Source organism: Pelodiscus sinensis, chromosome 5, assembly GCF_052426305.1.
Source record: "Pelodiscus sinensis isolate ZL-2025 chromosome 5, ASM5242630v1, whole genome shotgun sequence".
Lineage (NCBI taxonomy): Eukaryota > Metazoa > Chordata > Testudines > Trionychidae > Pelodiscus > Pelodiscus sinensis.
The window spans coordinates 118,988,036-119,013,623 of record NC_143056.1 but is presented as its reverse complement, the minus strand read 5'-3'; the positions used below and the strand labels follow the sequence as shown (position 1 = coordinate 119,013,623).

General features: G+C 42.0%; 1 protein-coding gene across 1 annotated transcript in view; it reads left to right on the top strand.

Moving 5' to 3' along the window:
- The window catches only part of MUC5AC (mucin 5AC, oligomeric mucus/gel-forming), a 114,743-nt gene that overhangs the window by 49,070 nt on the left and 40,085 nt on the right, over nucleotides 1-25,588 (top strand). Inside the window, exons 32-49 of the mRNA XM_089778831.1 lie at nucleotides 659-879; nucleotides 3,298-3,472; nucleotides 3,655-3,905; nucleotides 5,789-5,972; nucleotides 6,388-6,595; nucleotides 7,873-8,051; nucleotides 8,754-8,823; nucleotides 9,146-9,246; nucleotides 10,235-10,269; nucleotides 10,771-10,948; nucleotides 11,742-11,846; nucleotides 12,101-12,141; nucleotides 12,547-12,669; nucleotides 12,756-12,854; nucleotides 13,810-13,938; nucleotides 16,327-16,384; nucleotides 16,859-16,970; nucleotides 17,575-17,825. Of these exons, the coding sequence (XP_089634957.1) occupies nucleotides 659-879; nucleotides 3,298-3,472; nucleotides 3,655-3,905; nucleotides 5,789-5,972; nucleotides 6,388-6,595; nucleotides 7,873-8,051; nucleotides 8,754-8,823; nucleotides 9,146-9,246; nucleotides 10,235-10,269; nucleotides 10,771-10,948; nucleotides 11,742-11,846; nucleotides 12,101-12,141; nucleotides 12,547-12,669; nucleotides 12,756-12,854; nucleotides 13,810-13,938; nucleotides 16,327-16,384; nucleotides 16,859-16,970; nucleotides 17,575-17,825 (2,520 nt within the window). The remainder of the gene's footprint in view (nucleotides 1-658; nucleotides 880-3,297; nucleotides 3,473-3,654; nucleotides 3,906-5,788; nucleotides 5,973-6,387; nucleotides 6,596-7,872; nucleotides 8,052-8,753; nucleotides 8,824-9,145; nucleotides 9,247-10,234; nucleotides 10,270-10,770; nucleotides 10,949-11,741; nucleotides 11,847-12,100; nucleotides 12,142-12,546; nucleotides 12,670-12,755; nucleotides 12,855-13,809; nucleotides 13,939-16,326; nucleotides 16,385-16,858; nucleotides 16,971-17,574; nucleotides 17,826-25,588) is intronic.

Here is a 25,588-nt window from a genome sequence, read left to right as displayed (position 1 = left end):
GGAGGAGCCTCACATTCCCCTCCCCCGATGCATCCGGGATGCATACAACCATCCAGAGAAGAGAAAGAATCCCCAAGCAGGGGTAAAGGCTGGCATGGAGCGTCTACCCCCATCTGGGACTGCTCCAGCCCTGAGTCTCCCATCCCCAGATGCCTTAGGTGCTCTCATCCCCTGGTGCCTTAGGTATGCTAGGGGTTAGAAACTCCCCTTCCCTCCCCCATTCATATGGGACATAGAGCAAGGGAAAAGTACAGTTTTCTCCATTCCTTTCGATCTGGCTGGGGAGTGCAGGGGGGCAGATGAACCTGGATGTACCCCAGCCAGAGGACATGAACTCCTTCCTCAGCTGTACCTGCTGGAGCTACATTGTCCATGGAGAAGCACCTCTCACCTGGCCCCAAGCTTCTGCAGTGAGAAAGGACTAGGGTAGTCCTTTCTCTCCGGGAAAGCCTGCATAAGGAAACCCTTATTCCCAGCTCCATCCCAGAGCAGTGATTTCAATGAAGAAAAACAAAAATTAATTGAGCTGAGGCTCAAGCAACACTAGGTGAATCTTCTAGTTGACAATGTTACAGTCTCTTTTTACTAAATCATTTGTAAGTTATTTTTTGTTTTCTTTGTGTATTTTGTATTCTTTGTATTCTTATATGTTTTATAGGTGAATTGATTTACAGCAAAATAGACAAGGATGGATGTATATTTTATGCCATTTGTAGTAAATCATGTTCAGTGGAGCGATTTAAGGGGCCATGTAATTCAACAACTCCAGCAACAACAACTACACCTACAACTGCAACCTCTTTACCAACTACAACTCCTACCACAACAGTTAGTTCTACCACTGTAATTGGGTGTCCAGATGCTAAACCTCCCAGAAAGGTATTTACCTCTTACCTTCTTGTACAACCTAGACAATACCTTTAAAAATAATTGGAGTCACTAGAAAGTACAATATAAAATATTTAAAATTTAAAAACCATCTTAAACTACTCACTAATGATTTCGATGATGGGCTGGTTTGCATCCTTATGCAGTTGGTAGATGACACAAAGCTGCGGGGACAGGTAGATATGCTGGAGGGTAGGAATAGGGTCCAGAGAGACCTAGACAAATTGGGGTATTGGGTCAAATGTAATGTGGTGAGGTTCAAGAATGACAAGTGCAGAGTCTTACACTTAGGATGGAAGGATCCCATGTACTGCTACAGGTTAGGGTTTGATTGGCTCAGCAGCTGTTGTGCGGGAAAGGATCTCAGGATTACAGTAGACGAGATGCTGGATATAAGTCAACAGTGTGTCAACTGCATATTGGGCTGCATTAATAGAAGCATTGCCAGCAGATTGAGGAAAGTGATTATTCCCCTACATTTGGCACTGGTGAGACCACATCTGGAGTACTGTGTCCCATTTTGGGGCCCCCATTACAGAAAGTATGTGAACAAATTGGACAGAGTGCAGCAGAGGACAATGAAAATGTTTAGGGGGCTGTGGCACATGATTTATATCAGAGGCCGATGGAATTGGGAATTATTTAGTCTTGGGAAGAATGAGGGGGGATTGCATAGGAGTCTTCAGTTGCCTGAAGGGGAGTTTCAAAAAGGATGAAACTAGGCTATTCTGGTGATAGATAACAAGAAGCAACCATCTCAACTTAGAGTGGGGGAGGTCTAGGTTGGCTATTTGGGGAAACTATTTCATTAAGAGGGTGGTGAAACACTGGAATGTGTAGCCTAAGATGGTGGTGGAATCTTTATCCTTAAAAGATTTTAAGGTGAGGTTTGATAAAACGCTGGCTGGAATGATTTAGGTGGGGCTGGTCCTGCTTTGAACAGGTGGCTGGATTAGATAACCTCCTGAGATCTCTTCCATCCCTAATATTCTATGATTCTATGGATTCTCATAGTAGACCATGTGCCCCAGTTTATGCAAAATTGGTATAAAACACTTGTAGACAAATCTCAATATTACATGTTCATTTGTGCAACTTGGTACCTACTAATTTGAAAGAGAATTAATCTTCCAAAATATTTCATTGCAATGCATATCTCTTTATTCTCTCCATTCTGTAATGGCCAGTCTTGTCCTTTCTCTACACTGGAGTAAGGGATGGTGATGCCTCTTTCTCCTGTGTTTATCAGCTCTACACTGAAGTAAGGGATGGGGATGCCTCTTTCTCCTGTGTTTATTAGCTCTACACTGGTCTGATAAATCTTGAGTATGCTCTGGACACAGATTTTTCCACACTTTGGGCCTACTCTACTCAGTAACCCAGAGATGTTTAGGGTGCGGTAATCTTCTCTGTGCCCTGACCAACATCTCTTTGCATAACCCAAGCTCTAACTCTATCATGAAGTGCTTTAGACTGGGTTATCATACATGGAGCAGGTACAACAATGGGAATTTGGCTCCTGTAGGTTAAAACATACCTTCAACAATTACCTCTGCAACGTGGGTATAGGTGGGAGCTTGAGAGGGTTGTCACTTCCCACCACTCTGGTCATCATTGGGGAAAGACCTTTCATGCGGACATGGGTTGTTCATATCCTGTCTGGCAGCCCATTTTCTGAGGTATAAAACAGACTCTTCAGAAGGAGATCTTTGTGCTTTGTTGATCATGTATTACCCTTGGCTGAGTCTCAACAGAATGCTTTTCCGCACATATAAAAAATAGTGGAAGTTCTGTGCACAACCAGTGCACTGGTGTCATCTACAAGGATTCTGCAAGGAATATGCAGGGTCATGAACTCCTATCCTCTTGCCACAGTCCAGATTTAGGGTACAAAGGAAGCTACAGAACCTCCCCTACCTTCCTGAGAATTTCTGTGGCACCGTGTGGTCAAGAAACCAGACTATACTTTGGAACACCACATTGCCATGTAACGCAAGAATGCAAGGGTTTAGTCTTAAGTCTTTTTCCCACAGACACAAAAGTGTTAGGACTATTATCATAAGTCAGAGTGGAATCAAAGTCTGTCGTCAGGGCTGATTAACCCTTTTTTTATAATGGTCTGTTTTCAATTTTTTTAAATTATGACATTTTCAATGATTAACCACTTTGGATTGAATTGCCTTAGAAAGTGTGAGCAAAAAAATGGTGCCACTACTGTCCATCCTCAGGTAAAATGTCCTGCACAACAAACAAAGAAGAAGGATTGCATTATAAGAAAGAAGACATACATTATATGAAAAGTAACTTCACAAACATTGCAAGCATCTTAGCATTTTGGAACTAAAAATCTGTATAAAGCTCAAACCTAATTCCAAGCTCTTGTGACACCAATTCTTTGTTTTTTAACAGATAGGTGAAACATGGAAGTTATCCAACTGCACCACTGCAACTTGCGAGGGAAACAACAAAATTGCTATACAGCAAGTGAAATGTCCACCTGTTGAGAAAATTACCTGTGCCAATGGGTACCCACCTGTAAAGATCTTCAGTGAGGATGGCTGCTGTTACCACTATGAATGTGAATGTAAGTGACAAATGAAGAGAGAACATCACTGAAAATATAGAAAACAATTAAATGGAATATGTGGCAATTTGGTTCTCATGGTTCCAGGGCTACCTAGAAGTTTGTGTTACTGGCTTAACTTTCTGAACTCTTTCTTGTAAACCTATTTTAGTCTCAACTGCTACATTTTTCCTCTTTACCAGGTGTCTGTAGCGGCTGGGGTGATCCTCACTACATTACATTTGATGGAAAATATTACACATTCCTTGACAACTGCACATATGTACTCGTGAAGCAGATTATCCCTAAATATGGCAACTTCCGTATTGACATTGACAATTACTTCTGCGATGCGGAAGATGGTCTTTCCTGTCCACACGCCATTATTGTTTACTACAATACCACCCAGGTAGTGATGACGCGTGAACTCTCTAATGGAGCAATGACTAATAAGGTAAAATATCATTCTTTAAAGTGTTTGCAGGGTTTCTATTAAGCTTTCTATTTCAGCTAAGCAGAAATAAGATATACAGGCATTTGTAATACTGAGTCCATTTGTGTTCATTGTAGCATAGAAATGGCATAGGCAGAGGACATCATAGAATAAAAAATATTATGCCAGTTCTCAAGTGGAGCATGTGGCCTGGAGCAACCCTCCCCTCCCCTCTACTGTGTGTCCAAACACAAGGCAACCCCCGCATTGGCTCCATTGTGCCGTTACCTCCTTTTCTTCTCTCCCAAACAATGCAGGCCAGATTACAGGGGGCCTAATGCTGTGGCAGCAGCGCTTGTCACCTCCCCATACTCTACCATGTGGGCAGCGGGAGCCAGAATCCTGCCCCACCATTCTCCTAGCCCACAGCAGCTTGCTTCTCTGTGGCAATGAGAAGTGGAGCATCCTGGGGCTGGAGTGCTCTGATTCCTGCTGCCACTGAGAAGATGAGCACAACCAGCTGGGAGAGAGCAGTGTGGCAGGCAGCAGTGGTGCAGGGCAGGCTGCAGGGCCACTCTGGCTCCCACTCCCTGCATGGGGGGACCTCTGCTGCCTCTGCACCAGACCCCGTAATCCTCCCAGGTCCCTTGCATCCATAGGATGATCAGGATGGCTGCCATGGGGCCCCCAAAAGTGTTGGGTCTGCGGCAGCTGCCCCAATTCATCCTACAGATAGGATGGCTCTGATTCTCATTAAGCTAACGCATTATAGTCAGCTTAGGGAGTTAGAGCTATCTGTAGTGGAAAAATACAAAGTTATGGAAAAAGTGGATGCATTTGACAGAGGTAAATTCCCAAGTATATGGTGGTTCAAAGACAAGGGGACATGTGCTATTGTAAGTACAAGGTTAAATTATGAGTTCCAGCAAGAGACACCAGCCCATGGGATATGTCATTGATGCAGATGAATTAAACAAGGTGTTCTATTTTTTTATTCAATTAAGACACAATCTCTTGTGAGACCGGTAGTGGAAATGCTTGCTGCTCAGGGATTTCTGTCTGATGCAAACTCGTGTGTTGTGCACAAAAGATAGATACAAAGGTGCACAAGTGTACACTAGAAGATGAGTTCCCCCCTGATGAGGAAAACCAGCACCCAATCCATGTAAGCTAGCTGAATGGACTCCTTCATAGCTCCTTCTCCACTCTGTTCCTATTTGGTGGAAAAGCAGATGTGGCTAAAGAGATGAACTAGAGAATCCATTTACCCGAGTAATCCTAAATTGTTGTTGGCAATTGATGAAAATTAGAAGTGGCTTCATGCAACCCTACTTTATTTTGGGGGCAGACCTGGCACTCAGATAGTCCAGGATGGGGGAGGGGAAATGCAAATATATGTGTAGGTCTGTACCAAGCATTCATTAGCCACAGCCAGAGATAGCATAGAGCATATTGTAAAATGTAACCCAATGATTCCCAATCGAAATAGAATGGTTGTGAGGATCTGCAACTCTCTCTCCTCCATCCCAATCAAATAAGAAAGGAGTTATGTTCCTAATATAGAAATAATTTACGAAGAACAGTATCACCAACCAAGGGCTCCATACCTTTTGATAGTCCCTGGAATGTATATGTGGCAAATGCAAGACATAGCTTAATTTAAAGATGAAAAAAGTAATTATATAAAAATGATGGGTGACATTTTTATTTCAGGACTGCAAAGCAACACAGAAAGGAAAAATTTTTTAAAACAGTTATTATAAGGGAGTCAGGTGGGATAGGAGGAACATGGGATAGATCTTTGTGAAATTATATGATTATAAAGATTAGAAAACCAATTGTTTTAAAATATGTGTCTAACAAAAATTACTCCAGCGGTGATGTAATTTTAACCCCATATGCAGATTATCTTCAATAAATCAGTTGTCAAACCAGGCTTTGTGAAAGATGGCATTTCTGTTTCCATGCTTGGCATCAACATGGTTGTTGAAATACGTGAGATTGGACTTACCGCCACTTTCAGTGGGATGATCTTCTCAGTGAAACTCCCATTCAGCAAATTTGGCAATAATACTGAAGGACAGTGCGGTAAGATAGATGCATTAATCCTCTTTCTCACTCTCTTCCTATGTGTATTCCCTGAGCCTCGTAGTTATAATCAAGTGAAATTCCTCAAAGTAAAGTAAATGGATTTAGGGAGAATTTGGGTCTCATCCGTTGTTACTTTTTTATATAACTTTACTCTGCTTCTAACAAATATGTTTAAATGCTTAATACTGCAATGAGCTAATTTTTGTTTTATAATTTTAATCCTACATAAACAATTATTAAGTAAACTCAAAAAAATGATGCACTCTGTGTTTAGATCAAGTGATCTAAACTTACAAGGTGCTTGATCCTTGAATTGTGCTTATCCGTTTTGAATTTGATGTTAACTTAATATGTTGTGCACTTTGCCAATGGCTCACACCTTTCTGATCTGGTTACATTTGATCTCTTCCAGGTACATGCACAAATAACAAATCAGATGAATGCCGCCTGCCAAGTGGTAAGATCATTTCTTCCTGTAGCGAAATGGCTCACCACTGGAAGGTTGATGATGACAAGAAGAAATACTGTGCAGGAACACCAATACCAACACCAGCACCCAACATCACCACTCCATCTCCCAGCTGTGCCCCTCCTACTCTGTGCAAGATCATTTTGAGCGAGTAAGATACAAATGAATTAATTTGCTGTTCCTTAAATAAGCAAAAGTAATCTAAAATCTTATTAAAGGGATGAAGATAAGAACTACAGGTTGGACCTCCCTGATCCGGTACTGTCGGGAACTAACCGGTCCCAGAGAATTTGCCTGATCAGGGAGATCTCCTATCACAGGCTCCCAAACCCATTGCCTGCTGCTGGCAGACTGTCCCAGCGGGCACCCTGCCTTGCTCTCCACCCTTCAACCTGGCTGGGCTGCTTGCCCCATTGCTACTGGCTCCCTGGGCAGCACAGGCTCTGGCTCCTGCTGTAGGACTCTGATCCCGCACATCTGAGGCCACCCCAGTCCCATGCTCCAGCTGGCTGCCGCAGGGCTCTGGCCTCATGCTACTCTGGGCTTCCAACTCCAGCTCCATGCTCCTGGGGGCTGCCACAGTGGCTCTGCCCCATGCTACTGGGAAGGTGCCCACAGACTCCAGCCCCGCACTGCTTCTGGGGTCTCTGGCCCAGCCCCACGCTGCCTGCATGTTTCCCTGGCCCCAGCTGGTCCTCCTGCCCTTAGGCTCCTACCAGATGACAGATGTTGCCGGACCAGAGAGTGCCTGTTTCTGAAGGTACAACCTGTATATCTCCAACAAGCCTTTATCAACAAATACAGACACAAACCCAGTGGTTTTGGCCTTACACTCATATCTGAAGGCCAAACAATTATGTGACAGCTGCACAAAGAGGCAAACGTAATAGAAGTTCTCTGCAAGTGGAAACCACATTTCTGTTTACACCAAGGAAATCTCCATAGCTCTCTGGGGAGAGGGTTTGGATACTGTCAGCAAGTCAGGGGCCTGGCAAGTAAGAAAACCTAAATCTCATGGCTTGCAATTATGTACTTTAACCACAAAATCATCTACTTCCCACCTGCTTTCCACAAGTGTATCTATTCACACCAATTCATGCTTTTCAAACAATAACAGCACTTTACATTTGTAAGATGCCGATGAGTCTTGTTTAGGAAGACTTAGACAGAAAATCAGATTCCTTGATCCATAAAACAATCTAAAATACATTCTACATCATGGTTTCAGACTTCTCCATCTTTCTATTCTGGAGTCTTTCTCCCACATTTGTGCCCACTTTTCGAGCAGTCCCGAGTTAAATTTCAGTCAAACTTATACCAAGAAGAAGGATGATATCCTCACACTATGATGTTCCTCTTTGACAAGAATCACTTTTCTATAGAAACTGGGAAATTAAACTTTTTTCTTCTTCTTTGCTGTGTTTAAAGAGCCTTCGAAGAATGCCACAAGGTGATACCACCAGAAGATTATTACAAGGGCTGTGTCTTTGATGCGTGTCACATTACCAATTCATCCATTCAGTGTTCCAGCTTGGAGATATATGCCACTCTGTGTGCCACTAGAGGTGTTTGTATTGACTGGAGAGGAGAGACCAAAGGCAAATGCCGTAAGTACTGCAGCATTAACAAATACTTATGTTAATGAAGTGATATCTGGGGACTTGTTTAGTTAGTTAGTCATGCATTTCATGCTTCCTCAATGTATTTAATGTCCCTATAAAAATTTGAATAGGTTTGTCTCACTGGTTTTTTTTTGGATAGAATATGGCCACAATAATCAGATTAACCAGATTTGGTTCACAAATTGTTGTCAGCATGGAGTGTCACAGAAGTAATACTGTAAAGGTCACACTCTCATCCCAGACTAATGTAAATCCAGCATAGCTACAGGGAAGTTATTGTGAATTTACATAGGTATCACTAAGACTAGAATCTGATGAGCCGTTTTGTGAAAGTGCAAGCTACTAATTTGCTTTGTGATAGCACTTGCTTGCTCGTTATAGATGAATAACATGAGATTTCAGAGAGGGGAAGAGAGGACTGGAAAGTTCCTGATGAAAAATGATATAAAATGAATGGATAAACTAAAATTCTTACATCCCAACTCAACCTAGCTCATGAGTCTTACTCACTGCTTCAGTGAGTGCCTTATTGACAGAAAGCCAGAATGAATAAGGGGAGGGATTGGAAAGACCACTTAAAAGTTTGGGGCCTTAGATGCATGGGACCTCTTTCTACAAAATATAACCCAAACTGAAATGCCATCTGTCATCTGTTTAACCTTCTCACATTTTCCCTTTCTCCTACAGCATATAATTGTCCAGCTGACAAAGTGTATAAACCATGTGGACCTCTTAATCCTCCTACCTGTGATCAAAGGTATGAAAAGAACGTACAAGCAAACCATTTAGATCAATGTGTATTTATGGATTTTTCTCATTTGGGATCCTTTATAAATGGAGCTAATCAAAGTATCCATAGTGAATTTTGGCATTTTTTCATGAATCAAATATACGGGTATCATTATTCCACCAGATCTGTTAATTAATAAAGAACTTAATCTGAAATTCCTATTGCTTCTTAAAAGAGCTGATTTATTTTCCTTCTTCGCATCATCTATATGTGACTTCCTGCATAGATTGCACTTGGCTATTAAAGTGTAAGAGATCTGTACACTAACATATGTCTCTCTTCACTCTAGGGCTATTCAACACAATGGCACTGGCCTAACTGAAGGATGTTTCTGTCCTGAAGGAAAGATTATGTTCAATGCAAACAGTGGTGTCTGTGTCCCAAGCTGCAGTAAGTTTGTTATTGGGTTTTTTGTTTGTTTGTTTGTTTGTTTGTTTGTTTTAAACTTTGGGAGTAGATAGGGCTTTGGACTGGGAATGAGAAGGCATGAGTTCCCATCTCTGCCACTGACACTGGAAAAGTCTCTTGAGTTTTTAGTCTTCCTATATGTAAAATGGAAATAATAACAGTTATCCTCCTCTGTGAAGCTCATTGAGATCTACTGATGAAAAATTCTATATAAGAGTTAGTATTGTTGTTGATCTAGAATTTGATCCAATGTCCACTGAGATCAATGCATGCCTTCCCATTCATTTCAATAGGTGTTAGATTGGGCCCTTGATAGTTTTATAAAGAATGTTGAATAATGTGAACTATTATTGGTTATGAAAGCCAATAACTAATAATGCAGGCTAATTCCAGAGCTACTGCTGTTATGGCCCATGCAAGATTCCTATACACCACTCTGCCAAAGAACCTTAATTCTGCCTTGTAAACCTCCTCCTTTTAGCGTGCTCTGCCTCATCTGGGCACAGACTGATCATCATAATTGCCAGTTTGGTCATTTTATGGTATGGCTAAATGTGCACTAGTCACTGAGCTGAGAATTCATTGTACATATATGTCCTTAATTACAGCCATTGTATTCTGGAGTGAAAAACTAACACATTGCATTTCTTCTATCATGATCCCTGCCCCTACTTTACTGGGTATATTAATTTTAAAGTGTGTCCTCAGTGTATTATGAACCTGTGACACATTCAAACTGACAAAAAGGTATTTCTGGTGTGTTCTTTTCAGCATTTATCTGGAAAATATGCCCACCTTTCATCTCTGAAGAATTGCACCAATGTCTGCATGAATCTGTCAGCCCTCTTCTTCTAGTATTTATCTGCAGGCTGTTTCTGGTTGCAGTAGCTTCACCTACTCCCATCACATTTATTCTACATCATCTCAGTAGCACTAATGTTAAGATCTATCTTTTCTTCTTTTTTTTCAGATATCTGTATAGGACCAGATGGACTGCCCAAAGCAGTGAGTAATACAATCAGTATTTTTTATCAGATATAGACTGGCAAGCCAAAGCAACATTTGGGGTTTAGGAACACTGGGTTTGCCAAACATTTTAATAGATTTTGAAGAATATTTATTTTTGTAAAACATGAGTCCCTCCTAAATCTTAAAAAAGAATATGCATGTGTCTGAATTCTGGAACTCTGTGTAATTTTATGAGTGCCTAAATTACAGATAATGGGTTCTTCAATTTCTAATCTTGCCATTACAGTCTGAAAATAAAGGACAAATAGGCGTTCTAAAGGATCCGCATATAGGTTTCTTTTATTTTCTGGAATTATGCATGGAAAGTTTATTAGAAATGAAGGGCCGCATGGAGGAAAATTTAGTTATAGCTATCAAAGTTTGCAATCTCAGGGGGGTTTTTTAATTCCATCTAGTTCTACAAGACCCATTTTATATCATGAACAAGTGAACTAGGGCAAATAGTCTGACTCAGTTCTAAATAATTTATTTTTACAGGCTGGAGACCAGTGGAGAAGCAATTGCCAAGATTGTTTCTGTGACAATTACACTCTTACAGTGCAGTGTAAAAAGCACACATGTAAACCACAACCACCAGTCTCTTGTGATGACCCAGGGTTTGTACCTGTTCAGTCGCTGTCACCAGAAGACCCATGCTGTGTCCAGACTGAATGCCGTAAGAATTCTCCCAGCTCGTCCATGTGGAAAATATTGCTTAGATTGTGGGGAATTTAATTTAATTTGAACTTTGTTTTGTTCATATTGTGCCCACTTGTCCCATCACAACACCCCACATCTTTTGCACAGCATCTGTAAAATGGCTGAACTGAGCCCCTTTCCAAAGAAATATATTTCATTTCCAAGAAAGAAAAAAGAACCCAGGATATAACCCCTACAGGGAAACCATACCTCCCAAAAAGCCATTTGAAATTTCCAATTATTTTAAATATTGGGAAAAAAACAAAGTGTACAGCCCTTAATAAGTAAATAATACCTCCACCAACAAGACTGTGCTATTACCACCATTCAATCCCACCAAAAAACTCTCTGTTACCGAAAGTTCTAAGCTATTTCACAAAAATCTCCAGAACTTTTATAAGCCAGAGTAGAGATTCTGTGAATTCCTGAAAGTAACTAGATTCTCGATCCCTATAAATTTTCCTTTTCAAACCTGTGTCTGACTGGAAAAAGAAGTTTCTACTAACCCACTCTTCTGGGCCACAACCTTAAACTATTTAAGAATTAAGGTTAAGAATAAAGCTCATGAACTTGAAATAAGGTTTTACAGAGGTTCTTCTAATGTTTCTTCATAAGATATGCATTAGGAAACCCCATCTTCATGCTTACTCACACAGCTAGGATGCCAATTATGGACTAGGGAGGGAGGAAACTTCAGAAGTTTTTGTTCATATAATACAAAATCTTCTGTACTAAACTAAGTCAAACTCCTTGTTTTCTCTCTCATATAGGATGTGACACAAAGGCATGCCCAAAATCAGTGCAGAGCTGTGAACCAGGATATGAGTTAATCACAGAAGTTCTGAAAGGAAATTGTTGTACTATCTTCAGCTGTAGTAAGTATTAAGTTCTTCTTTTTGTGAATTATCTACGCCCATCAAGAGGTGCGTCTAGACAGGCAGGATTTTGCGCAAAAGCAGCTGCCAAGACGTAGCCAAGATGTTGAAGAAAGCAGTCTGAGCAGCACAGCGTAAATGAGTTATATTCTGTTGTTGTATCTCCTCACAACCGACTTAGCTTTTCATATCTTTCTGTTTCTTTTTTAAAAACTTCATTTGTATCACATTGTTTTGTTTTTTTCTCCTTGCAGAGCTAGTACCAGGCTGTGTAAGCAATGGAATTTTCTACAAGGTATGTACATAAATGTTACTTATTCTAAAACGTAGTAGTGTGCAGTGCCCAGAAGAGTGGGGTATTGGCCCATGACTGGGCATCCTGGGCATGATCATAACACTAAATAACAGTGTAATAGAACAAAAAGTGATTCTGAATTTTAGCAGGGATCTAAAATGTATATTATTTGCACAAAGGCTGTGTTAAACATTGGTCATTACTTCCTCAAAAACCAACATTCCATCGCCCTCTGCATAAGGAATTTTCGCCACGAAAAATAACATGCCCATATCACCAACGATGGGACTGTGGATAAAGAAAGTGGGTTAAAGACTTTAGCCCAGTATTTCCCATCTGTGAAATACCTACATGAAGCCATTGATTTTTACTGACTATTCACAAGCCTCCTTTGACTTTGTTTAGCCTGGAGCGGTCATTCCAAAAGGTACCTGTGAAAAGTGCGTCTGCTCTGATGAAGTAGAGCCAGGGAGCCAGAGGAACATGGTGGCCTGCCAGCCCATTGCATGTGACACAGAGTGCCCACTGGTGAGTGTCACAGTTTAAAAACCTGCCTGAGAGGAAATGAGCATCCTTGACTCAGTGCAATTCCTTTTATATTCCTTTATAAACAGGGCTATGCATATAAGATGGAAGATGGACAGTGCTGTGGCAAATGTGTACAAGAAGCTTGTGTAGTGAAGGTGAACGATGACAAAGTCCACGTGCTTCCGGTAACTACTGTTTTAATGTTTTTGAGAACTCCGTTCTCCTTTCTCTGTCTGTCCTTGTGTTGATTGCATTCACTCACTGTATCTGCTCCCGTGTTAGGTTGTCTCCCTCCCAAACCAGCCTGTACACTCTCTACATTTCTGTGGTAACGCTAGTTTGTATTGTGTGATTATCACTTGACAGTAATTCAGAGGTAGTTGAGTAAATAGGGATATGTGAATCTGTTATTAAAGTGATCTTGAAAGTGTAGGGGTAGAATTATAGCCTCCTCACACTTAGGCTATGTCTACACTGCAGAGTTTTTGTGCAAAATCAGTTGTTTGTGCACAAAAACTCGCAAAGCATCCACACCTCAAGCACATTTTTGCACAAGAAAATTTACAGTGAATCAACAGAACAGAGGGGTTTTTGCAGTATAGGTATTCCTCTTTCTATGAAGAATAATTCCTTTTTGCGCAAGAGCTCTTACACAAAAAGGTGTGTGGGGACAGGAAACGGGTGTGTGTGCAAAAATAGCCTATCAAAAGAAGCACAGGTGTTCTGGTGGCCATTCTGTTAAAGACAATCAGAGATTTCTTGTGAGAGAGCATCCATGCGGTCTTGACGCTCTCTTGCGCAAAAGCGCATTGCTTTTCTGATGCGCTTTTGCAGTGCGGACGCGCTCTTGCATAAGAAGTTTTTGCGGATGATCTCTCCCGCATAAAGCTTCTTGCGCAAGAAGACTGCAGTGTACATGTAGCCTTAATGAACTGGGCTTTATTAATTACACAATAATAGCTATGCTGCTAACATTACAAATGCCCTCAGCAGGAACTCACCTGACTTAGCCCTCAAGAACTATACATCAGCTTTTGGCAAAATAATCACCCTGTAGTAAATGGTTTGTAAATATAATTTTTTTTTAAGAAATAACTTGTAGATTTGCATTAACCTTTTACAAATGTTAATTGCTTACAGGTTGGAGAAGTCTGGCATGAGCCTGGTGATAATTGTACTTTCTATAAATGTGAACAAATTGAGGATCAGTTTGTTCCTATCTATATAAAGAAAGTCTGTCCACTCTTTTACCCAGAAGACTGTGATCCAGTAAGTACTAGTAATATTCCTCTAAATCTCATGTCTGTGGTCTTGGTGAAGGATAGGCACAAACAGTAGAATCACCGTGTCCAAAGATTATACTTGGACCCAAGTATTATATGGGTTACAATTCTGATTACAGCCTGTTCAAATATGAAAACTCTCAGAGGGGTAGCCATTTTAGTCTGTATTTGCAAAAACAACGAGGAGTCATGTGGCACATTAGGGGGCATCTACACGGCCATTATTCCAAAATAACAACGCGAGTGTCTACACAGAAATTACATTATTTCGGAATAAATTCAAAATAATGATTGGCATATTCAGACTTCTGTAAACCTTACTCCAGAAGGAATAATGCCTATTCCGAAAGAGCTATTTCAAAATAGCTGGAGTGTCGGCATTCTTCTGCTGCCATTTCGAAACAGCTCCTCCCCAGGGCCATTCAAAGTAATTACTACCTAGTTCTTCGTGAGGCTCTAAATCGAGGTACCACGTCCACATTAGGGGAGCCTGCCTTTGACTAATTTTGAGGCTTCTCAGTAGCGTAGACGTGCTATTTCAAAATAAGCTATTTTGGAGTATTTCTTCTGGAATAGCTTATTTCAAAATAAGTGTGCAGTGTAGATGTACCCTTAGGATGCATCTACACAGAGGCTACGTCTACACTGGCCCCTTTTTCGGAAGGGACATGCTAATTTTGAATGTGGGAATAGAGAAATCCACGGGGGATTTAAATATCCCCCACGGATTTAAATAAACATGTCTGCCGCTTTTTTTCCGGCTTGGGGAAAAGCAGGAAAAAAAGCGTCTAGACTGGCCCGATCCTCCAGAATAAAGCCCTATTCCTCCAGAATAAAGCCCTACTTCAAAGTAGGAATAAGAGATCCTCCGGAATAGGGCTTTATTCCGGAGGATCGGGCCAGTCTAGACGGGTTTTTTTCCGGCTTTTCCCCAAGCCGGAAAAAAAGCGGCGGACATGTTTATTTAAATCCGCGGGGGATATTTAAATCCCCCGAAGATTTCCCTATTCCGAAGTTCAAAATTAACATGCCCCTTCCGAAAAAGGGGCCAGTGTAGACGTAGCCAGCAGGTTTAACTCTAAATAAGCTACGCAAATTGAGCTACATCAATTGTGTAACTTATATAGAAATAGCTTATTTTAAAATTGGGAATGTCTACCCAGCACTTATTTCAAAATAGAGCACTCTTCCTCTGACTTCTCTTACTCCTCATACAATGAGGGTTACAGGAGTCAGAGTAAGAAATTCTCCAGCTTGACAGTATTTCAACGTTATTTCAAAATAACTGCCTGCTTTGTAGACGCGGACTAAATTATTTTGAAATATTGCTAGTTATTTCAAAATAATGTTGCTGTGTAGATGTATTCTAAGAGATGAACAGATCTTTTAGGACATAAGCCTAGGACTGAATAAGAATGTCAACTGGTTAACACATTACAAAGGCAATTTCTCCTTGCTAAATATTCACATTTCCAATCAAATGCTATGAATGACCCATCTCCACCCTGTCTTGATTAGTTTTATTAATGCAAGCAACTTCTTCTTCATCTATATACACATGCTCATGTAACTTTCCCTCCAATTCACCTGACAAAGTGGGCTTTACCCACGAAAGCTGATGTCCTAATAAATCAGTTAGTCTCCAAGGTGCCACAGGACTCCTCATTGTCTATTCAAATAAGATCCCTTTGAATCTGACTTGAGTCAAAGTTTATTCTGCACTGAATTACAATGGATTGAGGGTAGTATAGAACACCTATAAAGGAGTGGGATTTTCAAAAGAATGTACGTGATACAGGAGCATAAGTTCCAGTAAAAGTTAATTGCTCTAAATCACTTACATGCTTTTGAAAAATCCTACCCAGTGAGACTAAGTAAGGTGAAGGAGAATACATTATTTTGAAGGGGGAATTGATTGAAATTAAGTCACCAAATTCAAATCAAGATTTTGGGATAGACTCGAACAGGACTGAATACGTGGAAGGCCAGTATTTTATTAACTATGTGATCAATGCTGGTTTAATTCCTAAATTTCAACACTCTAACTTCAGTCACTCAGAATGTCCTGTATCTGCAGCATGAAGTATGTAAAAGTTGGGTTAACATGTACAATACTAGAATTCTTAACTCTGAGGGTAGAAAATGAGCCCCACTTAACCCTAGCCTTTAAGAAACTGCCTATTAATGGTATACAGAGACAGAAGTTACCCCTCAGTGGAATACCATCAAGCTCCACCCAGCCCTGCTTCGAATCAGTATCTATCTTAATGCAGATCTTTTGCTGGCACCAAGGAAACATGGGTAGCAGGGAAGGCCCTCAGGGTGTTACGTACACTCCAATTCTGAGGCGTTTCCCCCTTTTTCTGCATTACAGGCTGACATCAAAATAACTGAAAATGGCTGCTGCAAGATATGTCCATCAAAACCTATAAGTAAGTCAAGCTACTTTTGTGGTGCAAACACATGGTCTAAGTAGTGAATTAAAGCATATTTGTCACGTTGGGTGGCCAGTGAGCTAACACAATGGCTGAGCAGAGGTGATCTGGGGCATTTTGCCTGTGGAGGGTAAGTTCGGACTTTCTGCTGAGGCAAGACAGCATACCTGGACATGCTCTCTTCAAAGGAGAGCGTGATACACAAATCATGGGCACTGGTCATGCATTTAAGAGCTGCCCAGTGGCTGAATTCAGCCTAGCCCATGCACCAGAACTTAAGGGAGAGGGAGCCTTCTCTCCTCCTTGAAAACAAAAGAAGCGAGAGCCACAATTCAGCCATATGTAATTAAAACAGGTGAACACACCATGTCATATCTCGCCCGTTCAGCTCCACCTCTCTCCATTTTCTGTTAATTACTGGATCTGGTAAATACATACACATATTCAATTATATTCCCTTTATTACTGTAGGTGTAGAGTGTGCACCGCAAACTATCGCCACTGTCATCAGATACAGGGGATGCAACTCTTCTACGCCTGTGAAACTAACATACTGCAATGGCAACTGTAATACTTCTTCAATGTAAGTGGCTGCACGCTCATTACTCGCTCTCCTTATTCATGACTGTCCCTCTGCCCTCTTTGCATATATTCATTATACTGGGGGCAGGGAGCAAATGATGCATTTTTAATGCATCCAATAGCCACCTGGCAAGCAGGAGTTTGTTTCTGACACCTGCTATGTTACCAGATGTTAATTACCTTAAGGCCTAGCAGTTTTTACTAGAAAAGAGCTAGTGGCAGAGTGGCAAATGCCTTTAACCTCTGACTTGAACTTTTGCCCTTTGGAAAATTAGGTTGTCCTCTGTACATCTATTTCTCTACCTGCATAATGTGCATAATAACACTTAGGCACCATTGTAAAGTATTTTTGCAATTTTGGTTGATAAATGCACAGTATTCATGTAAGCTACTCTTACATTCAGCAATAACTTCTTCCATAAATAGTCCCAATGAAATTATATTTCACCACAGTATTATCACCGAATTAGTGTCAAACAGATTACTTCCAACAAAGATGTGACATATTCAGTGATATTTAGCAATGGGGGTGTATTTCACTGTTGATTTTGCAGCACTATTTCTAAATATTTTTTTCTTATTGCCTCTATTTTGTGGTCAATCAGATATTCCTTTCAAGCGAACGTGATGCAACACAGTTGCAAGTGCTGTCAGGAGGTTAAAACCAGCAAAAGACAGGTGACCCTGAGCTGCCCTGGTGGAAAGAGCATTAATTACTCATACACCCAAGTGGACCAATGCGATTGTGTGAGCACAGAGTGCAATCCACAAACCATTTCTACCACTCCAGCACAACAGCAAAAGCAAGAAGAGCAGCAACAGCAACAGATCCAGAAGCAGGACGAAAAAGAGGATTAGAAAGAAACCACAACCAAGAAGAGTGAGAAAGACTAAAATAAATCCTTCTACCTTTCCCCCCCAATAATAAACAAATATCCAAAGCAGCTAGAATCTTGGACATATGGATGAAATTCCTGTGTGCATGCTAAAAATTTCTGTTTCCCAATTATTTCATTTTCCATTATCAAAGGGTCTCATTGTTTTGAGTGTCTTCTCCCTTCCACTTGACAGACGAAGGATTAGGAAATCTTGACAGGTTTCTTTTTTCTCAGCAATGCTATACTATATGACTCTCAACTTTTCTTTCAATGGAATGGGGTGAGTGAAACTATATAGTGACTATTTCCACAACACTTTTAGAAAGTCCTTGCTGTAAATATAGTTTCTTTTTTGGCTTGAAATTTTCTCTATTGTAATTCTGACACTGACTGCCCAAGGCCAAGCACAGAACTAACATCATTGCATAGATGATAATTTTTCACTAGCCATACTCATTATAGTGTGTTCCACATCACCTGACACTCACTAGTCACTACATTGGAATGGAAGACTTCTAAAGTCTCCTTTAATTCTAGTTCAATTAGGTGGTGTCAACAATTCAAGTCCAGGAAATATAGAGACTATCACTCTCCCCATCTTACCTTTTTGTTTGTTCATTTGTTTCTTGTTTTACCATTAAGGAAAGTTTAGGTTGTAGAAACTTCATCTTCTCAAACATGAAACTTTAAAGATACTGGGGGTTTCATGGGATTGTAGGGAAAAAGGAAGAAAAAAAATAAACCCTGTCATAGAAGGCTGCTGCAGAATATTCTATGTTTACATGAGATCATCAACATAGTAAATGAATTAAAATTTGGATTTTTGTATTATTGTTTTTGGTTAACTGTTTACAGAAGAAATATATTTTTTGCCAAAAGGGGTATATGAAGGATTTTTGTAAGCCAAATAATAATAGTAATATAAATTCTTTCCTAGGAAGCAGAGATTTTTAAAAAAATATTGTACCATTGCTATTTATTTTGTTTCTGGGAAAATAACCATGCTGGATCATTTCCTCCACAATTAATGTTGTCCCCATTTTCTAGCATCAGTGGGTATCTGGTTGTGGGATGTTTTCTTTTTCTGTTTTGTTTTGGGTTTTGTTTATTTCTTAAGAAAAGTTCTGATGATTAATAAACTTTTAGCATTTTGCAACTTTTGTGCCTTCTGCTTGGTTTTTTCCATTTTACTGAATCCTTCACAAGCAGTTTATTTACTACCCCCCTCTACTGTAGCCTTTTTTAACCAGCCCCAGGTCAGAATGTCACTGGGTGTAGTGGCTTTCCAGTCTTTATTAGAGATTTAGAAGGGTGCTTTGTGCAGGTGGTGCTAAGCATTAGTTGCTAGCCCTGGATGCAATAAATGTGCACATTTTTTGTAATTAACAGAAGTTTCTTTACGAGGACTCACAGAATGGAAGTTGCGCAAATGTCACCTGTTTGCAGACTTTAAGGTCTACTGTACCACATCTAAAACTCACAATCACCTTGCCCCCTTTAATATAATTTTCATGGATGTTATTCTGATACGACACTTGTAACTGACCTGCATACTACCCGATTGCAGCCTGGGCAACACCAGTATGTCATGTACCACAATTTGAGAATTGTTGCGCTAGGATCAACATTTTCAACAGTCCCAATAAAAGATAACCCCTAGCTTAGTCCTTGGACCAGCCAACCGAGGGAACACTAAGGCTGTGTCTACATTGGCGCGATCTTGCACAAAAGCAGCCGCTTTTGCTCCAAAACTTGCTGCCTGTCTACACTGGCCATGAGTTCTTACGCAAGTTCACTGATGTTCTAATGTATGAAATCAGTGCTTCTTGCACAAGAACTATGATGCTCCCATTTAGGAAGAACCCCACTTGTGCAACTGTTCTTGCGCAAGAGGCCAGTATATACAGGCACCGTGAATTTCTTGCACAAGAAAGCCCTATGGTTAAAATGGCCATCGGAGCTTTCTTGCGCAAGAAAGCATCTACACTGGCATGGATGCTCTTGCGCAAAAGCACATCTCTTGTGCAAAGGCACATGCCAGTGTAGATGCTCTCTTGTGGAAGAGTTTTTGCACAAGAACTCTTCCGTAAAAGAGATTTGGGCAAAATCATGCCAATGTAGACGTAGCCTAAGGCAACTGTGTCTCCTCAGGTGTGTTAAGTACTGCAACAGTTTACTAACGGAAGCTGGGGAATCCTGTCAGTGGAAGTCTATAATAACAAGTTAGCCAACTTCTGGTCAGGAATGATCTAGGTCAGTGTTTCCTAAATAGTGTTCTGCGGAACCCTAGGGTTCCGCAAAGTGAAAATGAAGGTTCCACGACAAAATTCCATTACAACCCAAATTACTATAATACAATGGAATTTACATTCATTTATTAATTTTATTGAAAACAATTTTCATTTGTGTTTGCCAGATTAGCCAAAGAGTGGGGGCGATGATGTCACTACTCAGCGCTGGGCGTGCAGTCAGTCGGGGGTTTTGCAAAATTCTTTCACGTTCAGAAGGGTTCTGTGGTCAAATAAAATTGGGAAACAGTGATCTACGTACATTTGGTCCTGCCTCAATGCAGGAGACTGTACCAGATCATGTCTTTTATGCCCTTCAGACCCTGCACTCCCATGATTCTATGAGTTTTCTCAGACTTAGCTCCCGGGCTGTTCTTCTGGTGCATCTCTTGTTTACAGGGCAATAAATATTGGGCTGCAGATCCCACCAGTCAGAGTTCAGTTCTGTGTTATCCTAAGGGCCCCCTCAGCATTCTCTCTCATTGTTGGTGAGTGGCAGTCTCACACTTCCAAACTGTTCCGGTTCCATACCTCTGCTGCTTCCAGCTCCCTGCCAGCCATCTTCCCGTATCCTTGTTTGGGTCTTTTTTTTTTTTAACCCAAACACTTTGTCTCAATTTTCAGGCTGCCTTCCTTTCATAATCAGCTCTCTGGCTGCTACCTGAGCATTCTGGTCATCTTCACAAGCAGCATACTGTCTCTTTCCCTGGGCCTAGTCCAAATGGCCTCTGGATGTTGCACTCTGTGACACATATGGCAATTTCCTGCAATATCCTGAAGAACCCTTAAAGTATTTTAGGAGTTCACTGTATTAAAAATGCAAGCGTTTATGTGTTATTGTGGGATTACATGGGAAACCCAGGGGAGTGTTATGCATTTCAAAGGCCCATTTGATAACAATGGGCCAAAGAAGACTGAATTGTTAGGGAAGTGGTTTTCCTAGAAAATGCCTGGGAAGAGGGGATGGAAGTTACCCACCTCCAGACCCATCCTTTAGAAGCTATGCTTTAAAGAGAAACTCATGTCTGGCTGGCTACCTATTCATGGTGTCTGCAGATCAAAGGCATGATTTGGGTGAAGGAGGGATTCATAGATGTAAGGGTGTGTTTGTTTTGAACTAACAGATATTAGGAACCTGTGACCACAGAAAATCTCTCAGGCCCAAACAGTTGCTGGAATCAGGAGGTGATCTCTGGCTTATTAGCATATTTGTACATTGTGGGATTGTTTTTAATGTGTTTTATTTTCAATGTTTTACCCTTAGCAACATACTTGCTTGCTTAGAAAGAGCAGTGTGATAACTCAACTACGAGTTTACTGCCTCAGAAACACAAGGCAAAGCAGGCCTACATATGCAGCTTACCTTGCTGGGAAATACACAATGTGGGCAGGAAACTATGTAGCCCAGAAAAAAACCAGCAAAGGGGGAGAAAAACACAAGTCTCAGCGCAAGAAAGATGATGGCCAGGAATAGCGGGTTCCCTAGGTGGACCACAAAAGGAAAATACCGGTGCTGTTGCCCTGTACTGTGACACTCCTTTTTCCTACTTATTCAGGGTAACACAGCGTTTTCTACTGGGTAGCTGCTGACCTGGGTCTCTCTCCCTCTAAATATAACCTGATGCTTTTCCTCCAGTTCATTCTGGAAGGAGGGGGGAGGGTGGGATATCTTGTAATGAACAAGTAAGCTAATTACACTAGGCCTCCGCAGGAGAGGAAGCTACCCCTCATCCAAACTCAATCCACCCGCACAACTTTGTGTCCGAGGGTTGCCATACGACTCTCAATCCTTTCTCCATCCAAAGCCTGAGTCTCAGCCATGCCACCTCTCTCACTACATGACAAGAGTGTGTATTCTGAACATGCCACCCATAACTTCACATGATGGAATGGAAGAGGTGGCCCTGTATCAGGTCTTGAGAGATGTGTACCAGTCAGGCTATTAAAAGAAGCTCTGCACTGCTTTGGAAAATTCCACTTTTTCTGCTTACTCTGTACCACATACTGACCCTCAATTCTCAACTGTATCCCTTATTGTGGTGGCCCATGCTTACCTCTTTTGTCCTTAGCCTCTTAACCAAACATCCTTTGGCAAGAATGGCTGAGGACTGATACTGGAGTCTTCTGTGGCTTGTTCTGGGAAGTTCACTCATCCATCCTTATTGCTCTGACTCAGCTTGAAGCCACTGGCCTCCCTGTCTTGAGATTTTATTGTGATTCCCATTTTCCAGTGCCTTGCTGGGCATCTTCCCCATTACTGAGACCCTCATGCTTCAGGGCCATCACCGCTCCAATCTCTGGAAAGGTTTTGTTTTCTGAATTCTCTCATCCTCTATTCCTCAGGTCCGGTAGACCTTTCAGTCATTCTGTGGGTCATTCACTGGTAGGGATTGGTCGATAATGGTCAAGACTTGCCATAGATTCACTGCCTTCCACCATTAGACAAAAGACAGGAAACAAAGGGTAGGAATAAATGGTAAATTTTCAGAATGGAGAGGGGGAACTAGTGGTATCCCCCAAGGGTCAGTCCTAGGACCAATCCTATTCAACTTATTTATAAATGATCTGGAGAAAGGGGTCAGCGGTGAGGTGGCAAAGTTTGCGGATGATACTAAACTGTTCAGGATAGTCAAGACGGAAGCAGACTGTGAAGAACTTCAAAAAGATCTCACCACATTGTGATGGGGCAACAAAATGGCAAATGAAATTTAATGTGGATAAGTGTAAAGTAATGCACATTGGAAAAAATAACCCCAGCTATACATACAATATAATGGGGGCTAATTTAGCTACAACAAATCAAGAAAGAGATCTTGGAGTTATTGTGGATAGTTCTCTGGAAACGTCCACGCAATGTGCAGCATCGTTAAAAAGACAAATAGGATGTTAGGAATTTTTAAGAAAGGGATAGAAAATAAGACAAAGAATATCTTACTGCCCTGTATAAAACTATGGTACGCCCACATCTTGAATACTGTGTACAGATGTGGTCTCCTCACCTCAAAAAAGATATTTTGGCCTTGGAAAGGGCCAGTGTAGAGTGCTCAGATTTGTTTTCTGCAAAAAAGCCCGATCGCGAAAATGGCGATCGGGGCTTTTTTGTGGAAAAGCGTGTCTAGATTGGCACGGATGCTTTTTCGCAAAAAGTGCTTTTGCAGAAAAGCATCTGTGCCAATCTAGATGCTCTGTTCCGAAAATGCTTTTAATGGAAAACTTTTCTGTTAAAAACATTTCCGGAAAATCATGCCAATCTAGATGCAGCCATACTGGCTTTACCTGCACTAATATGCACAGAAAAGCAGTGTTAATAGTGTACATAGGTACAGAGTGTTCAAGTGTGCTTGTACAGTCTAAGTTGAAGTCCACACCTTAGCATGTGTTCCGCTATTTTTACCCATGCCAGGGAGTGTAGATCTAGCATGGACACATCTGCCTAAGCTGCTGACTCACTCAGACTCCACTGTAGCTATACAGTACCCTAAAAGAAATCTGGAGCTGAACCAGCATCAGCCGATGGTCAGGGCAGTGCGTGGTGTGTGTATGTGTTATAAACCCGAGTCTTCAACTTCTAGGATTGAGATCCCTTCACACCGGGCAGCCTAGGGAAGGCTGATGGGCACCCCAAGGGTGTGCAGGGAGAGCTTATTTCATCCATGTCTTTAGCTGCTAGGACCGGGGTCCCTTCGCAGAGGGCAGCCTAGAGAAGGCTGACGGATACCCCAAAGGGTCTGTCCCATGGAGGTGACAGGACCCAAACGCCCAGCTCTCCCTCACTGTGTCTGCCCTATGACCAGCTGGAGTTCTTTTAATTTGTGCTTGATTCTGTTACAGCAACTGAAGGAGTCAGGTTAAAGCTTAAACAGTTACAGGATTATTAAAGAAACGTATAAATCATATGGTTACAATGGCTATTGCTCTATTTCTTAACTGCTAGCAAATATAGATCTTAAAAATGGTTACAAAGAAAATAAAGATAGAAAATAGAAATAATGGTACCAAGTGACAGCTTAATCTTTAAAGAGCTCTAAGTCTATGTGTACACTTAAGACAAAGGACACATCCAGGTACAATTTTTACCCCCTTCTGTGCCTCTCGACTCCAGCTTATCAGGCCAGGACCAGTCCCTTAATTCCTAGGAAAGACGCATACGAGGGGGCATCCCTGTGGAACCTCGGGAGGCCAATCACCTAACCTAACCAGCAGTTAGATGGTAGATTGACGCTCAGAGTAAGGGTATGTCTACACTACAAAGTTAATTTGAACTAACAGCCGTTAGTTCGAATTAACTTTGATAGGCACTACACATGCAAACCGCTAGTTCGAACTTAATTCAAACTAGCAGAGCGCTTAATTTGAACTAGGTAAACCTCATTCTACGAGGACTAATGCCTAGTTTGAATTAAGTAGTTTGAATTAAGGGCTGTGTAGCCACTTAATTTGAACTAGTGGGAGGCTAGCCCTTCCCAGCTTGCCCTGGTGGCCACTCTGGCCAAACCAGGGAAACTCATCTGCCCCCCTCCCGGCCCCAGAGCCCTTAAAGGGGCACGGTCTGGCTACAGTGCTTGGGCCAGTTGCAAGCCAGCCAGCACCCAGCCAGAAGACCCTGCACCTGGCACAGCATGAGTCAGCCACCTGCTGCCACCCAGCCCTCTGCCTCTTCCCAGGACCAGGCTGGCGGCTCCCAGGAGCTGCCTGGGGCCGCAAGAGGCGGGCACCCGCCTGGTCAAGTGCGGAGATCGTGGACCTAATCCAGGTTTGGGGGGAGGCCTCCAACGTCCACAATCTCCGCACTAGCCACAGGAACGCAGCTGTCTACAGCCGCATGGCTGCCAGCCTGGCCGCCAGAGGCCACATGCAGACCCAGAAGCATGTCTGCTGCAAAATCAAGGACCTGCAGCAGTCCTATTCCAGGGTATGCCAGCCAGGGGCTGACCCAGAAACCTGCCCCCACTTTGAGGCCCTGGACCGCATGCTGGGGGGCTCATGCCGTCTATGCCCCCCGGGTGGTGATCGACCCCGGGGCAGAGGGACCTATCCCTGACACCGAGGAAGAGGAGGAGGACACCGAGAGCCAGGATCCTACAGGCAGCCTGCCCAGGACCCTCGAGGCATCCCACAGAGCACATCGGCTGTGTCGTCCGAGGCCGATGAGGGGTCCACATGTGAGTACCGTCATGCTCCCCTTATGTGTATGGCGGGGTGGGGAGAGAGGGAGCCAAGGGATCATGTGCCTTGGCCTTGCCCACCATGGAGCAGCAGCTGGGTGTCATGCAGGGGCCCTGGCCTTAGAATCATAGACTCATAGAATCATAGAATAATAGGACTGGAAGGGACCTCAAGAGGTCATCGAGTCCAGCCCCCCGCCCTCAAGGCAGGACCAAGCTCCACCTACACCATCCCTGACAGATGTCTATCCAACCTGTTCTTAAATATCTCCAGAGAGGGAGATTCCA